At 33.9% G+C, this 17,593-nt stretch overlaps 1 protein-coding gene across 3 annotated transcripts; it reads right to left on the bottom strand.

The window, feature by feature from the left end:
• Positions 1-5,486: 5,486 nt before the first annotated feature.
• LOC145613278 (E3 ubiquitin-protein ligase BRE1-like 2) lies at positions 5,487-17,242 on the bottom strand. 3 transcript variants are annotated; one of them, XM_081668352.1, is made up of 20 exons: positions 17,102-17,242; positions 16,638-16,963; positions 15,056-15,217; positions 14,873-14,960; positions 14,526-14,765; positions 14,218-14,385; positions 13,855-14,048; positions 13,661-13,744; positions 13,360-13,479; positions 13,105-13,291; positions 12,861-13,024; positions 12,399-12,470; positions 12,144-12,220; positions 9,153-9,347; positions 7,718-7,790; positions 7,515-7,601; positions 7,276-7,413; positions 6,995-7,197; positions 6,063-6,225; positions 5,487-5,916 (listed from the first exon to the last, which is right to left on the bottom strand). In XM_081668352.1, the coding sequence occupies exons 2-20, from the start codon at positions 16,740-16,742 to the stop codon at positions 5,785-5,787; spliced, it is 2,652 nt and encodes an 883-aa protein (XP_081524478.1). In that variant the 5' UTR covers positions 16,743-16,963; positions 17,102-17,242; the 3' UTR covers positions 5,487-5,784. The 3 variants fall into 3 exon arrangements, with proteins under 3 accessions (XP_081524478.1, XP_081524480.1, XP_081524479.1); XM_081668354.1 differs by having other exon boundaries at positions 12,861-13,021; XM_081668353.1 differs by having other exon boundaries at positions 16,638-16,915; positions 17,102-17,234.
• Positions 17,243-17,593: the final 351 nt, after the last annotated feature.

The following is a 17,593-nucleotide window of genomic DNA, read 5'->3' as shown; positions in this document are numbered from 1 at the left end:
AAGATATAAACGAAAGACAAGCGAGCCACTTTGTAAAGTTATATACTCTATTACCACTATTTCTACCTTGTTAGTGAACCGTAAACCTACTCATCTTTCTATTTCTGGATGATGTTTTGTGCTTCTCATTTTTAATTTCTAAGGCCACTACTTTATCTTTTTGGGGTTATAAAATTCTTGCTTTTTCTTAGAAAATTATTAAGAGTGTTGCTTATGGTATATGTACACTATCAAAACTAAGTTACTACTCCAACTTCAAAATGTCAAAGATAATTACTCCAATTCACCAAAGTCAAAGTTGGTCTGCTTCCATTTTTAGTGGCCCACCAATTGTATTTTGCATATCTGAAAGTATATTGTTGAAAAATTAGAGGATATCTTGGGTCGAACCAGGACCTAATTAAGTCTAGTTCAGACCTAATTGAAGGAGCAAATCTACAATCGTGTTGAAATTTCGTGTCCAAAACTCGCTAAATTGAGCTTAGAAAATGGGTTTTTTTTTGGAACAAAACCGGAATTTGGATCAAAAGAGGGTCAACTTTGAAGTTGAGCCTAATTGTTACCCAAACCTATTGTTTTTGTAGAATAGAGATAGAGAGAACAATGTGTTGTGTTTTGTATTAGAGTATGCACAAGTAATAAGTATATATACAACCTATAGAGATTAGGGCTCGTAACATCACAATGGCCCATGAGCTATACACTAAAAATAGGCTTAACAGTTTTTGCGGGTTAATCTATGTTTTATTACCTATTAATTTATTACAAAAATAAAAAAAAAAATTAAATAACTATGGATTTAAAGGGGTAAAACTGTCTCTCACTCTCTTTTTTATCATGAGGACCAAAATTTCTCATATATTATCAAGCCTAGATATTTAGTGCAATACTCAATAGTTGATATAAACCAAAATGTTACTATACCTGGCCTACATATGCTTTATGAGCTCTTTTGATCTTCCCACCAAGTTCATATAATGATTCATATAAGTTTGGGAGGAGTTTTTTCAACAATTAACCTAAACAAACAACATAAAACTTGTTGTAATTTGCAAACTTTTTTTTTGAAAGAAAGAAAGAAAATGCATTAAAAAAAAAAAAAAAAAAAAGATGGCAGTTGTAGTATTATTCTTGTTTGACAAAACTAACTAAAAGTTGGAAAGACAATTGAAAGCCGAAAGCTAATCATACAACCTTCATTTTTTAATTTATTGGTTATCACACCCTAATTTAGTAATATATATATATATATATATATATATATATATATATATATATATATATATATATATATATATATATATATATATATATATATATATATATATATATATATATATATATATATATATATATATTTATATATTTATATATTTGACGTACAAACTGGTTTTTAAAACATAGTTTCATTTGCCACATTCCATTTAAAAAAAAAATAAAATAAAAAAAGTCGAAACATATTTACACTCCTCTTACTTTTTTCTTACATGTCTTACTTTCTACATCAGTTAGTAGCATTAGTGGTCATTTGGTAGCGCATTAGAAATCTACAAATCTCAAGTTTATTGTATGGACTATTTAGTTGAAACTTAGGGCCTGTTCATATTTACTTAATTTTAGTTCAGTTCAGTTCAATTCAGCTCCAATCAGTTCAGTTCAGCTCCAATCAGTTCAGTTCAGTTCAGCTCTTAATTTCCCTCTCTCATAAAATATTCATTTCAGCTCAATTCAGTTCAGTTCAGCTCCAAGCAGTTCAGTTCAGTTCAGTTCCAATCAGTTCAGTTCAGCTTAGTTCAGTATATATGAACAGGCCCCTTATAACGTTCAACATACCCTGATACCCACAATATGATTAGATAAAGTATTTCTTCATTATGTTTGAAGTATGGTCTATATATATCTATATATAGCATTAAAAAGCATATTTGAGACTATGTGTCATGTGATACTCTACATCGGCAATGATTCTTATTTTATGTCATCAACTTACATAAAAAAAATCAAAAATAAATAAAATAAATAAATATATAAAATATAAATATTAATAGTCTAAACAAGATTTTAACATAAACTCATGCTATAACACAAGTTTACATGTCACATGAAACTCTACATCACGCAAACAAAAGATTTAAATGTAGCATATGGCAATATTATAAAAATATTAAAAAAAATATTAAATTATGAATCAAATGTATTATATATTGACAATCAAGGACATAGTCCATGCTCAAATACTATTCTGTTGTTAGATACTCCTATTTTAGAAGCCGGATTTTGTCAACTAAACAATATCCAAATTTATAGCAATATACAGGGGAAATTAGAAACGAGAAGACCATGACCTAATTTTGTAATAAGAAATAATTAAAATTTATAAATACATACAAATATACGATGCTTCTCAGCTACTGCAAGGTCTACTGTACAACTTTCCATGTAATTTGTGTGAGCCTAACCCCTAAGGCCTTAATCATTAGCTAAAACTATAAATTGCCACACCATGAATTACTTGTCAAACTTAAACATTACATTTGATTAAAATGGAATTAAAGCTTCAAATCTATACTATATATTAAAAGGCGTTCCTAATCAAGGATACACGCCACGTGTCACCCCTCTCATCCACCAAGAGCATGCCACATCACCCAAATTAGAAATGCGAATGCCATGTGTTATTTGAAAAAAGTGTTTTTGTCAAGAATCGAACTTGAGTCCATTGAAAAATAAATAAGAAGTCATAACAACTTTGCTATCTAATTATATGGTTAACTCATTCTTCTTAAATATATTTAATGGAAACCATGAGAGTGTTTCTATTTGTACTTTTACATGTCAAAATTTTTTTAGAATAAATCTAAAATAAAAATATTTAACACTATTATGTACAACAAAATATTAAAAGTAAAGTTTTATCTAAATAAAATATAATATATTAATTTTTAACGTATCGACCCGGGGCAACGCCCGGGCTAAACACTAGTTTAACAGTAAAAACAATATAGAACAAGACACGTGGCGTAGACCTAAAGGCCAATAATCAAAAGACAATTAATTTAGTGGGATTATTATGATGATATGATTATGAATCTATGATGATAATGGGCACGTTAAAATGCTCCTCATTCTAAAAAAAATAATTAAATTAATAACCAAAATGTAACGTGGATAGTCACGTGGCAACAAACCTGTTGCTTGAGAGTCTCTTTAACAATCAATTAATTCAGTTTGAACTTTATAATGTCAGGAATGGCAGCTTCTAATAAAATTTTACCAAACCAATTAAGCAAAGAATAATTAACAAGCTCACATGCATTTTAAATGAAATTGTATCAAACCTAAGTTATTTTCCTGTTAATATATCTTTGATATTAGTTGTGTATATTCATACATATTTGTGCTTGCACTTGTGATTGAAATTTAAAGGAATTTGTAGTGTTGGAATGGTGCAATTGCAAAGTACTGTAACTCACACAGTCATACATGATTATAGTCCAGTTAGCGCATGTGTACATTATGTGCCCATAAAAATAAACCCTTCGTTTTACATTAGTTTGAACATCTATTGTCACGTGAAGTTTTAAGAGATGAGTTTAATTTGAATAATTCATTGTTATTTGTATTATTTATTTATAATTTTTGTTAAATAAGAAAACGTGGTTGTGATTATGTGAAAAATGAGAGTGTAGCTTTGAAAATATGATACGAAAAATAAAAATAAATTATTAGCATAAGTATTCAAAGTAAAAAAAGTTTGAACAATTATAGAACATATATAAATGACCATTCTCTCGATTCTCCTCCATAAATCACCCTCCATATTCACCTCCACCAGACCACCCTCCAGATTCTCCCCCTCCGGTTCCTCATCCCCACCGTGACCACCCTCTAGATTCTCCTCCTCCGGTTCCTCATCCCCACCATGACCACCTGGATTCCGACGAATGCAAACGAGTTCATACGTCCCATCATTGTCCCGCCGAATCTGATAGGGTTGGTTTAACCCTCGGAGCAAAGCATTCGATACTTGAACATAAGATGCTAAAGCATTATTCTGGTATAGTTGGTTTATTTACTTTCCGTTTCCTTTTAATACACATCGGAAAAAAAATCAATATTTTGTATTAATGATTTGTGTATTTTTATGATGAATTTATTGTTTAAGTATAAAAATAACTAATTTATTAATAGATTAATTGTTTTTATCAATAAATGATAAAATTAGGAATAATAATCAAACCGAAAATTTTTATTGATCAGTGACTTTATTTGCAATTCAAAATTTGACTCAAATTACTTGTTTGGAATTGGATTTGGGTCAATTTTATAACAATTACTCCAAGGCATATATCCACTTTTAATTTTTATCCATCTCTTATTATAAATCTCTCTTATCCTTATCTTCTCCCTCTCAAACAATTTATCATTCCATCATTGCAAATCCGTCATTACTATACCTTACACCTTGTTTTTTTTTATCAACTCTAGTATATTTATTTTTTATATACGTTTATTTTGATAGAATATAAAATTAGACGCACAAACATGTCAAGTTAAATAGTATGCACGCACATTCATTGGCATGAAGGGTAGGAAGAAGATTGAGTTAGAAAGGACCAATGTTTTTTATTTTTTTTGGATAAACACTAGTGTTTATTGAAACTTACTCAAATAATGTATACAAATTATCCTTAACGCCTATTTATAGTCCCTTAGCCCCTAGCCTAGAAACTAAGATATTTTAGACACTTTCAAACTAAAAACAATTACTACTCCAAATGACACTTCAAGACTACAAACATTTATTTACGGGCCTCGCCTTAGAAAATTGGCACATCATTATCTTAATTGACCCAAAATAGGGACACCCAATTCTAAGCACATTTGAAGTCTCTTTAGGCCTGAAAGGGCTCATTATACAAGTCCAAGAATACGTATGGACACCAAGGGCCATACACCAAAGTACCAAACACCGTGTGCAGGATGTAAAAAAGGAAATCAAAAACAAAAAAGAATAAAGGGTAACTTTGCATAATGTGATTGCACTTGACAACATACTTCGCTCTATTTTTTAGATGAAACACTTCTCTTATCACGTATGGACTATGGAGCACACGATAACTAGACATTACTATCAACATACTCCGTATACATGTGTTTTTCAGAAATCCGACAAGTGTTGGGCTTATCTGCTTACTCCGTATACATCTTCCTCACTCAGGTGTTGACAATGTAAACCATATGCAACAAATAGTCTATTAACACACCCAAATCATTTTACATACTCACATTGAATGTAGAAAGACAATTTCAAATTGGCAACACACATTTTCAGCTTATTCTAATCCATATACATCATCAATCATTCATTAAATAAAAAATGTTTACAATAAGAACCCCCAAAAATCAGCCAAGAAAAAGAATAGGCTGTCATGAGTCAAGCACTCAAGCAGGCTACAAGAATATTGCTACTCTTATTAGTTCTCAACAACAAAAAAAAAAAAAAAAAAAAAAAAAAAAAAAAAAAAAAAAAAAATGAACTAATGCGAATTCACATCAGCGTGCACAATTAAGGGCATGAGTTAAAAAGTCACCTATAGTACACTACAGATAAGCACCGCTACTATAGTTTATAAGAGGAGCTCACTACACTAATTGCTATTTACGAGGGGGCATAACCACTTAGGCTGCCAATTACAATGGTGTGGTGCAACTTTATCATACAAAGCATTGGGTTTTCTGCAAACCCAAAATACTAATTGAGGCTAAAGGAGTAGGTTTATTTCATATTTTTACAAACCGAACATCATTTTGCCCAAATGCGGTACCACAGCCAGGGCATTTCCTGTGGCGAATTTCCAAATTTCTTTGTATACACTGATTGCAGAATAGATGGTAGCACTTCACAATCACAACCTATATGAAACAATTCCTTGCTTCATAAGTATATTGAACCAGAGGACTAGTAGGAAACGAATGGGAAATAATCGCAATATCTAGCAAATTATGATGATAGGCAACGACTTCAACCTCAAGAATAGCGTAAATGATAAGTAACCTACCTCTTTTGGTCGGTCAAAGCAAACACTGCATTTGAGAATAGACTTGCAATCTTTTATTTCCTCCTGAAGTCTCTGGATTGCAGCCTCCCCTGTTTCAGCGGTCATCTCCACAACTCTGTCCTTCCACTCTCTGAGCTCCTCCTCAAGCTTCCTTTTGTCATTCCTGGTTTCCCATAAGCAACACTCGTTTTCTTATAAATCCATATACAATCATAAGCAGGAGAATGACAATAACTACAATCAGGGGAAGTGCACAAACTGAACCTGTGTATCAGACCAGCACCAGTTGCAATAACTATATCCTGCACCTGGGACCACAATGCATGTCGTGGCCCCAAATGTGTAAATAGGTTCTAAGTTAAGGAATATATTTTCTATTTTCATTTATTAATCTATATGTTCATTTATTACAGCCTAAGTAATAAAAGAATTATATGTACACAATTTGTACAACAATATGTTAGCAGTGATATATGAACTAAATTTTCATAATTATTGAAAATATATAATCTATATGTTCATAATCTACTATTTGAATGTTCGTAATTTTAAACTATTCATTCAATCAGGACATTCCTGGAAAAAAAACTTTATGTACCAGAAGACCAGAGGTATTAATTTTGGTAGACTGGGGGATCAGAGTTATTCCAGCCCAGTCCAATTTTGGACATGTTTCGTGATATTTAATGAATTTTCCAAGCCTGGTCGATTCCAGTACCTAGTTATGAACAATGGACTTACAAAACATGGAGTGCCTGCCAAAGTGCCAAGGTGGGTAAAGACAGACAACTATCAAGCAAAAAGTTATAATACTTGGAACAAGCTCACATGACTTTCCTGTTACATCACATCTTTTTCAGGTAACAGGAATAATAAATATTCGGATATGAAAATAGATGTCTAATAGCAGGGTAAGATAACAAAGATATTACCTTTCACTGCCCAACTCCTTTTGAATATCAGCAGTCTTCCGTTGAACCTGTTCATATTCCTTCTCGGAAGAAGCAATAGCAGATTTAACCCATTTTAATTCCTTTTCTACATCTGATAATTCCCATTTCGCTCTCTCTAGGCTAACAATGAGGTGCCTGTCTTCCTGACAATGATTCAAGGCTTCTGACATAATAGCCTTCATCTGCAAAGAGTTAAGTCGTCACCTTGGCATTACAAATAACTGCAAAATTTTAGCACAAGATCAAATATGGAAACATACCTGCTCCTCACTCCTAGAAATTCTTGCTCTAAGAGATTCCAATGATGCATTAACTGATTGAAATTGCTTAGCCAGGGCTTGTTTTTCTGTGAGAAGTGTATTCACAGCCTGCTTTGTCTTCACACTTTCAGACACCAGCTAAATACACAGCACAACAGTAAATTAGTTAGCACATTAAAAGAAATATATATATATATAATAAAAGAGACCAAATTAAGCACATGTGACTAGCATTACACCTTAATATTGTAATCATCCCTCTCAGTCATCTGCAACAAGAGATGTTGATTTTGTGTCTGCATATCTTCATATGCTTGACCAATCGTCTGCAATATAAAAATCGAAAAAAAATAAAATAAAATCAGTAATAAAACCAATAAAAAAAAGAGGAACACTTTGAATGCCAAAATCTTTGAGGAACAAGGTAGAATGAGATAAAAACCTCAATTTCAGATATATAAGCTTCCGCCTCTGCGTCCTTTATTTTAATTGCTTCTGTCAGTTCACAAACTTCTCTGCAGAAAGAAAAGTGATTTGTAACTTTCAAAGCCAACAAAGATGTACTCTATGACTTTTAAGAATGTCTACTGTTTATCAGCCTCGAGAACATGCCAAATTTCATATAAGTAGCTTTCTGCTTCAAACCTTTAAGAGGCCAGCTTTTACCTTTCCAATAGAATTCCAGAAAGACAAATTGCAAACTTGCAATCAGGGGTAATGCTGCATACTACTGATTTTTATATACATTGATCCATCATACAAGACAAAATAGAGGCACTAGGGTATGCTGCAATATGGTTAGTATCTACCTCTCAATTCAACCAGAAATCAGGAAGAAAGAAGGTAGATTCCATCTGGGCAGGGTTCATTTCTCATCAAAGGCTCATTATAGTCACCTTGCCTCTTACACAGCAATTTTCTACAAAAACGTATAGCCACCTTGCCTATTACACAACAATTTTCAACCAACTAGTATACTTCTGCAGTAATACTTCAATACTAAACAGAGACAAATATACACAATGTTGGAAGTTTCCCACTGAGTAACCTCACTTAGCTTGTACACTAGTCGACTCTCCTCTTGTCTAATGCCTTAACCCAGATCCCAACAACTGTTATGGGTAAGAATGGATTGCCTTAACCCAGATCCCAACAACTGTTATGGCCTTCTGGGTAAGAATGGATTGCCTTAACCCAGATCCCAACAACTGTCATGGGTAAGAATGGATTGCCTTAACCCAGATCCCAACAACTGTAATGGGTAAGAATGGATTGCCTTAAATGGTTTAATGTTGCGGAGTGTAGCATGAATAAGTCCGAGGTGTTGCAAGCAAGTGGGAGCCAAGGAAGTGGGCGAGTGATATGGATCTTAGTCAAACAATATGAATCTTAACCTAATAAACGTAACCGATAGACAATAGACCCAAATCACTCCTAAAAGAATGTATTGGTCAATTTGGTTCTTGAGTCCCCTCAAGGTATTCAACCAATAATCTTAATCACTCTTGAAATAAGATTAAAGGTTTGTGTTTCAATCCTTAAACCCGATAAATTCCGCAAAGGGAAAACTCAATTTAATAACTAAATACATAAACACAATAACTAAAACCCTAACATGAATCCATATATACCCATAAGCCCATATAATATAACTTCGACGAGCCCACAATACAATGATGCTATTTAAACCATAAAATATACCAAGTGACATTTTAACCGGTAACAAGCCAAGCCCAATAACTAAAAAGACTAATCAAATAATTGGTTTTTGGTCTTCTTTCCCCCACATCAACTACACACACACACACACACACACACACACACAAAAAAAAAAAAAAAAAAAAAAAAAAAAAAAAAAAAAAACACGAAGTTCAAACCTTTCAGTACTATCCAGTTTGGCTCTTAAATCAGCAATTTCAGCTTCAGCAACAGAGAAACGCAACTGGCAAGCAGCCTCAGCTTCATTAGCAGCTTTTATCCTTAGCTCCAGATTATGCTCATCAAGAGCATGTTTCAACACCTCAGCTTGTGCACAAGCTCTTCGTTCAGATTCTTGGATTTCCATAAGATCCCTGAAATTCAGAGTAAAAAATCTTCATTAGATACATAGAGCATGTATGAAACATCCAATGCAGCTCAAAATATAAGAAAACAGAGAAAGGTAATTAACATGAAGAGCAGCCAAAATATGCATCTTCGTGATAAGAAATCAATCATATCAGCAAATTGATTGCAATCAAGACACTAGGATTCCCTGAGCCTTGACCAAAATTGAAATTGACAACGCATGTTCCATATGAGCAATATAATACATGCACTTTCAATTTTAGGAAATAAGCTAATCCGTTCATAGCCAACCGCTAAACAGACAGAGGTAGCAATGTTAATTTTAGAATCAAACGGATCTAGATATATATCACTCAGCCAAATAGTCAGTCAAATGTGAAACAACCTCAAGGTATAAACTTGAGGGAAACTAAACACAAGAATATATTCTTGATTTTTCTAGAAAACAATATCTTAAATAATGATGTACTTCCTCTGTTTACACTTCCCTATAATGGAAATATCACAATAGTTGCAACACACCATAAAAGGAAGGTTTTTATGGTGAAAATTGTACTATTACCTTTAACTAAAGCACATGGCCCACTTGATTATACTTCTAACAAAGTAACAAGCTTTTAACCCCATTTTAAGTGTATTATAACATGTGAGGTCCACTTCTCTTAAATACTTAATAAAGTGTGTGTTGCAACTATAAAGAAACGGAGGAAGTAATAAATTGCAAATAATGGAAGTCTTAGATAGGCCCCGCTAACCGACTAAGAAAAATATGTTGCGAGCGCAAAGGCAACATACTGCCAACAAAACAAAAAAGCATATTTTAGAATCTACGTACTTAGAGTATTCCTATTTGGGGGCCAGATTGTATCTCGGTTTCCCACTAATTTTCTATAGGTTGTATAACTTTATCTGTTTTTGAGATACATAAAAAAATAAAAAAAAATAAAAACCATGATTTTAGTCTAAAATGGAATGTCCAAGCATGGAAAAAAAACTCGGCCGTTCCGTTGTATAACGGCCGCTTTGTAACGGGTTTCAAAGTTGCCGATCCGAAAAAGGCCGTTATATAACGCCGAATTGAAATTCACACCCAAATCGCCGAGTTGGCCGTTACGTAACGGTAGAACGCCGTTCTGTAACCGTTACATTCGCGAGTAATTGTTTTGGGCATGCTGAGATGCTCGGAATTCTCTGTGAACCAGTGTTGCCATGGCTATGGAGAAGTCAGAATTTTTTTTTTTGACGGGAGGTTGAAGAAGGAAGTACAAAAAGAAACTGAAAGTAATAAAAGTCACATGATGCTTTACAGCTGTCTCCCTTTTCCCCCTTTTACTGGTTCTTTTTTTTAAATCCTTTTTATTTTAACAGTTGTGTCCCATCACTTTTTTACCCCTTTTACTTATCCTTTGTGGTAACTGGTAAGTTACTAACTTACTTATTAAGTAGTCATCTTTACCCTTTTTCTTTTTTTAAAAAAAAACCCAAATTAGTAAGAAATCAAAACCAAATAAATAAGTGCTTCAAGAAAAAAATTAATACTACGTGTAATTGTCATAGCTTTAGCATAATATGGTATAAATAATTAGTAAACAAGCTAAAGTTCTACTTATGTGTTTTTTTAAAAAAAATTCACACCGCGAAATCCGCGATCCGTTCTATTTAACCGTTACAAGCCGTTTCCGCGACAACGCGACCGTTACCGCAAACGCGACCGCGACCGAGTTTTTTTTCCATGTGTCCAAGTGTCCTACCCATGTCCGAGAGTCGAGGGTTCAAGGTTCGACACAAGTACTTATGGTAAATTAAGAGTTCATGTAACATAGATTTAGGGGCTAAGGCAGGAATGGGCCTTAGCTTAGTTGTACTCCAATGGGACAACATTGGTGACACAGTGGGCTAAGCTTGTCATTTGGTCACATTAACTAGCAGCAGCTAGGAATTTTAAGAAGTAAAGTCTAAATTTTCTTCGTTATTGTAAACCTACATTGGAGTGCGGCATACACCAAAAGAATAGCCAATGTAATACACTTCATAGGATAAGAAACATTGATCACTTCTATAGAAAATTCCATCCATAAAAAATCCTCTTAACATAAAATTTCATAGCATGATTTGAGATTAGGGGTGGGATTAGGAATATAAATCCATAGTTACAATGAAAATAATACCTTAGGGGACTGGGGAAGGGAGTGGGATTTTAAAGGGGAATAGAAGCCCTCACTTCCCATCAAAATAGTATCCAGGGGCAGGAATTAAAGGAAGGGAATTAATAAAGGGGTAAAATGTCCCACATGCCATGAATGAAAAAGAAGGCTAATTGTATCAGTTACAATTTATGGGTAGTCTTGTAAAGTATTCCAAATCTTTTCAAATCACTACCAAAACAAGCGATGGGACGAATTTTAATGATTTCCTGCCTAAATATAGTTATCCCCAATCCCACCCTCATTCTCATACCAAACGCTTCCTTAAAGAAGAAATCAAGATATATTGGAAGCCAAATATCATACTATTGTACTAAAAAGTTGTATCATGGGTTTTCTAGGTAAAAAAACTCAAAATACATTAGAGCATTCGAAAATATCAGCTGACCTAATCACCAAACAAGTAAGAAATCTTATTCGTCTTTGTAAAGTCCATTTCATACCCGAGTAAATATCAGTTATATCAATATTCACTTCAAATTGAACAAACCCCATGTTTTGGAAGTGCCACCGAATCATGTATAAGGCTTACTAATTGATCCATCAAACGTGTAATTGGATAACATGTCAGAAGTTAGGAAGACCTCATCAACATACCTATTGTCATAACTTCCCTGACCAAGCATATCTACGAAAATTTGCAGTTCCAACTTTTCTTTTTGCAGCTTCTCCATCTGCAATGTTATTATACTTGTAAGTTAACAGAAAAGGCCCCTCAAATACTGAGGCGTCATGACTCATGATTAGTATACCAACACTATCAGAGAGTTTCAAACATAATTACTCATTTGACTGAAAAGATGAAGAAAAAAAAAGTTGATTTAAGACTCGATTGGGAGGAAGACATCTCACCAACTCTTTGAGGGATTTGATTTCTGACATCTGCTGACCACATTTATCTCCCAAGGCCTTCACTTCACTAGTCTACCAGCAAATAAAAGATTGTGAACATATTAGGAAAAAAATGTCAAGAAACTTGTCACTTGAAAAAGATAAAAAGGAAATAAACACGTACATAAATGACATCCAATTACTATATAGATCCATTGGAATTTTTTACTTATGTAACCTTGACAAAAATTTGGTCCCCTACAGTATATTTACTATTTCTATTAAGTTTTTTAAGCGCCAAGTTAAAACCCGTTGCTGACAGTACATCTGAAAACTCAACATGCACCAATTTTCTACATCATCTAAATATACTGTATCATGATTTGCCAAGAAATGACATGATATGCCAAGATATTTAGATATTACTTCAAATAGTTAAATTTAACTAGAAATCAAGTACAGCACAACAGTTTTACACAATACCTTTCTATTTAACAATGCCTTCTGTGTTTCTGCTTCCCCGCGCAAGGACAAGGCTTCCTGAGCAATATCTTTCCATCGATTCAATTGAGCCTCTACCATACCCATTTCTTTGGACAGAGCAGAGGCCATTACATTGAACTCAGATTTAATGTCTGTTCTTCCTGCTGAAAGTTTCAAGTATTAAAGACTAATCAATTACAAAGATGTACATTAATGATTGTATTAACTATAAACAATAAGTCACCTGAATCTTGAACAGCTTCTTCCATTTTAGCCTCAAGTTCATTCTTCTCAATAATAGAATTCTGGAACTTTAGCTCTAATTCCTCAACTCTTGTCTCAGCCTTGTCAATAGAAGCTTTTGCACTGTCAGCTGATTCTTTCTTTAACTCTAGTTCCTTCTCTCTTCTGATAAGGTATGACCTATCGGACTGAAGCAAGCCTTTTTAGAGGAAAAAAAAGTACACAGGAAACCAGGCTAAAAAATAGCAGTCATCACCTGCAGAGAATCAGTCAATGTTTTATATCGTGTGACTTCAGCTTTCCAATGGTGGAGCTGATCATTTACCAAAGTGTACAATCGAGAACTGCACACGTATTTATCATCCTTCATTTCTTTCTGCAATGACAATATTGCCAATTCAAGATTAGAAAACAAAGTAGCAAGTGTGCCCAAGCTAATCTATAGACTCCATACCATATCATCACATACAGTGCCTATAAAAAGGCTCCTGCCAATGCTATGGACCAGTTAATTATGATTATAAAACATCAATTAATTCAATTGTCATGCAACAGACCTCAATTTCTTCTAATTGTTTTGACAGGATCGAATTGTCTTCACGTGCATCCTCAAGCTCAGCAAGACGATCAGCAGCCAATATCTGCATTTACGTAAATAAAGGGACTGAAAGTTTGTCATAACTTCAAAATAGGCCACATGATTTGTCCCATTTTTTCTGTAGTAATAGGGATGCACATAAAAGCTAAGTACCTCAGCTTCTTCAATTGAGTGTTTCAGCTCCCGCAGGCCCATTGACTTATCAGGCAACTTCAATGAAGATAAATTTCCATTCATAACCCCAGTGACTGGGCTGTAAGTCCCAGATGCTAAATTCTTCTGCATTCTCAGATTTACAAGCTTTCTTCTGCTTTCTTCAAGCTCAGCCATGCTCTCTTCAAGTTCACCTTTTTAACATTGAGAAAGGGAAAAAGGTGGTATGTGTAAGAACAACAGTGTCATATAGAACATCATATGTATTGACAACACTAAAACCCATAATAGTACAGATAAAATCTAGTTCGGTATTACAGGCCATTTAAAAAGGCCAGAATTGAAGAGAAGAATACAACTGACCAGCAATATGTTTGATTTCAGTTTCATCCACTGACTTGTTCTGTATATAGCTCTGGATCCTATCAGCATATTGTGAGTGCTTTAGATGAAGACCATCAATGACCACACGAAGGCTACTAGCCTCCTCGGTCATCAGATCTTCAATTTTATTCAATTTAGTTATGGCATCTGCAACAACCACAAATGCCAATAAGCATATGATGATGCTCAACCAGAAAAATGTATAGGACTAGAGGATACTTTCTATAAGAAATCCCAATAAAGGTACTTTAAAAATAGTTATAACTTATAAGTTATCCAAAACTGACCTCCAGGACCTTCTGTAGAAGGGTCTTCATGCAATTCCTGGCCAATACTGAAGGTCTTTTTCTTCTGATCCTCAACAAAGTTTTCAAAAAATCTCAGTAAATCCAAAATAGAGGAATAGTGTTGGGAAAAAATTTCTTCAACAGTTTTAACATGATCCTCTCCTCCATTGACCTTGACTGAATCAACATTTAGAAGCCTACAGAGTAATACATGCTCCGCAGGACACGAAGTGTTTGAACCTAAGAGGTACATCAAGTCAATCTAGAGTAGAAGCAAAGAATTTCTTAGCTGTAAGAAAACAGAAGAACCTAAGAGGTAAATCAAGTCAATAAGTCACACATAAGACCTTGAGAATAGTCTTCAGAATCTAAAGTTTGCAAGACATTTAGGCTTCCTCCAGCTCTAACCCCGAGAAAAACTACATCATCAATCAACTACATCACAAAGACATGGTATCTCATTAACAAACAGAATAAGAACAGAAATATGAAGCCAAGAAAGTAAGTACAGATCATTTTTAGGAATTAACCTGGTTCCATAGTTGCTTGATAGTTGTTAGCATATCATCGTAAGAGGATTGCCTTTCTTTTAATTCTTGGATTTTGACTTCAAGATCGTGTAGCTCATGTTTCTGTGCATCCAATTGTTGTACAAGCTTTTGATTCTGGTATTGGAGGACAGCTGCATCAACCTGTAACAAACATAGAGCTCTTAACTAGCCTTCTTCTCTGCGCGATTTTTCACCCACAGAAATATGCTTGATTTTTCACAACTACTTTTGGTTTGTTGTATTTGCAAGTTGTTAATGTTATAAATTTATGACCATACAGTTTTTTAAATATAATTTTGCAAAAAATTATTATGTATTTAAAAAAAAATAAAAAAAAATAAAAAAAATAATAAAAAAAAAAGTTACCCTGAACTGGAACCTGGTTCTCATTTTCCAGGAACCGGTTCTAGCCGCCATTTTTTCTCATTCAGGTTCCAAAAATTTTAACAAGGTACCCTTTTATGCTCACCCCCTACAAATAAGTACATGTTCCTAGTAGCTACAGACAACTTGAGATCGTGGGCACCATAAAGTCGATAGCATTATATTGTTTATCTGTTAGCCTCACGCCCGCAAGTATCTAGCATTTTTTAAAAAAACTGCATTCGAATACTGGGGAGGAAAAAGGTTGGACAATCTATAAGTGGACTAATGGCAATGGGCATACATAGAGAAAAGGAATGATTCTAAATTCCATGCAAAATGAAAAATGATTAAAATCAAACTGCAGAAAGAAATTTTAAAGAGGAGGTCAAGGGAAAGACTATTCAATATGACTTAACAGTAAAGTACAGTTACAAATTACAACAGGTTGGTTAAACGGAATCCCAACCCACAAAATGGGCACAGAAGGAAATCAAAAGTTTAAATTCTTCCAGCTAAGGAATGTATTAATCCCGTAACGACCATTCAAAACAAAGTAGTATTTACATATAATACAAAAATATCCCCACACCTTAGGTCTGCGTCTACAAATACCAAAGCTTGAACATCACTGAAGAAGCCGGAGAATGAATATACAGGAAAATTCAGATAACAAAAGACTTCCTCCAGTCTTAGCAACACACTCCATAGTCACGCCACCAAGTTCAATATCCAACCTTAAACCACTGGGATTGGTTCACAATATGTTTTAAACACCAAATTCAATTTATCATGAGCAAACAATAGTAACCCAAGCATCAAACACACCAACACTGAATTCAAGTCGTAAACTCAAGCTATTATCAGTAGTCAGTACTCAAATTTCACAATGCCAACATATTCTGACAGCAACAAACCAAAATTTACACTTACTGAGCTACAATACATCACTGGATTATAACACAATATACGCAAATTAGGCCAATTACAGAAACCCTCTTCTCCGGCAACACGTGGGAAGTAATGATTAAACCAGTTATAAGCTTATAATCAATTCAAACCTAAACCCTACTTTCATATCCAATTTATCAACAATTCAAAACAGCATATATCAAATTGAGGCAAATAGAATGTTATCAATTAAGTAAGCAAATGATCATATCAAATTGAGGCAAAGAGATATAGCGCGAAAGCGTACCGATTTGTTATCAGGGGAGAGATTAGAGTTGCGAGCCATTGGGGAAGAATCACTGCTCAAATGAGGTCTTTTCTTCTCTGGTTCTTCCAACTCCGCGTTTTCCATCACCTCGCCTCCTCAACCACCACCACCCCCACCACCATTACCCTATTCTCTAAAACCCTAACCCTAACCCTAAACCCCCAAAACCATATTCTTTAATTGCTTCAATACCCAGATTAATTTTGCAATATTAACTAACTCCCAAATCAATTCCGAGCTAATTAATTCAATCCAACCTAAAAAAAATGAAATATTTAGAGTAATCAACAGTGAGGATGAACAACCTGAAGCATGCAAACAAATTAAAATTAAAAAAAAAATTAGGAATTCACAAAAATAAACAGAATAAAAAAATATATAAATTTCAATGAAAATAATACAAATTAAGAGAAACAAACATGCAATTGAAAGTATGAACTAACCAATATTTTTGTTTTATAGTGAAATTAATAAAATTGAGTTAAAGTTGGTTGAAAGAAGAGTGGCAGGTTGAAGGTGAGGAAGAAGAGAATTTGAGGAGAGAGAAAGAAAAAGCGCCAATGTTACGGAATTTGAGGTGGGTCTTTGAGAGTTCCGTTTTTAGGGCTCTCAGCTTTATTTAACTAATCTTGGGTTTAATTCACTGATGCTGTATTATTGTTGTATCTAATCTGAGTTATAGTGGCTTTACTAATTTAGGGGACATCAGTTGTACTTCTGCTACCTATGCTTTGAGTCTTTCACCATCGTATGTATGGAGTAATACTCTTTTGTTGCACATAATTGTGGGTGGAGGAAATAGTTCAATTCGTATATGTATGTAAAAAGTAGGAAATATTAATGCGGAGTCTTATTAGATTAATTTCAATAAATGAAATTTTTATTTATTATGAAGTAATACAATAGTTATTAACAAATGCAATTGCACATGTACT

Source organism: Chenopodium album, chromosome 25 (assembly GCF_948465745.1).
Source record: "Chenopodium album chromosome 25, dcCheAlbu1.1, whole genome shotgun sequence".
Lineage (NCBI taxonomy): Eukaryota > Viridiplantae > Streptophyta > Magnoliopsida > Caryophyllales > Amaranthaceae > Chenopodium > Chenopodium album.
The sequence above is the reverse complement of the archived record's forward strand: the minus strand, read 5'-3'. Positions and strand labels throughout refer to the sequence as shown.

What these genes read in the sequence shown, in the direction of transcription:
- LOC145613278 (XM_081668352.1), bottom strand. Translation starts at nt 16,742, where the DNA reads ATGGAAAACGCGGAGTTGGAAGAACCAGAGAAGAAAAGACCTCATTTG. An exon ending in TTCTACAGAAGGTCCTGGAG is followed by an intron (nt 14,386 to 14,525) that starts GTCAGTTTTGGA and finishes TGGTTGTTGCAG; the next exon opens with ATGCCATAACTAAATTGAAT. An exon ending in CTTATATATCTGAAATTGAG is followed by an intron (nt 7,602 to 7,717) that starts GTTTTTATCTCA and finishes TTTATATTGCAG; the next exon opens with ACGATTGGTCAAGCATATGA.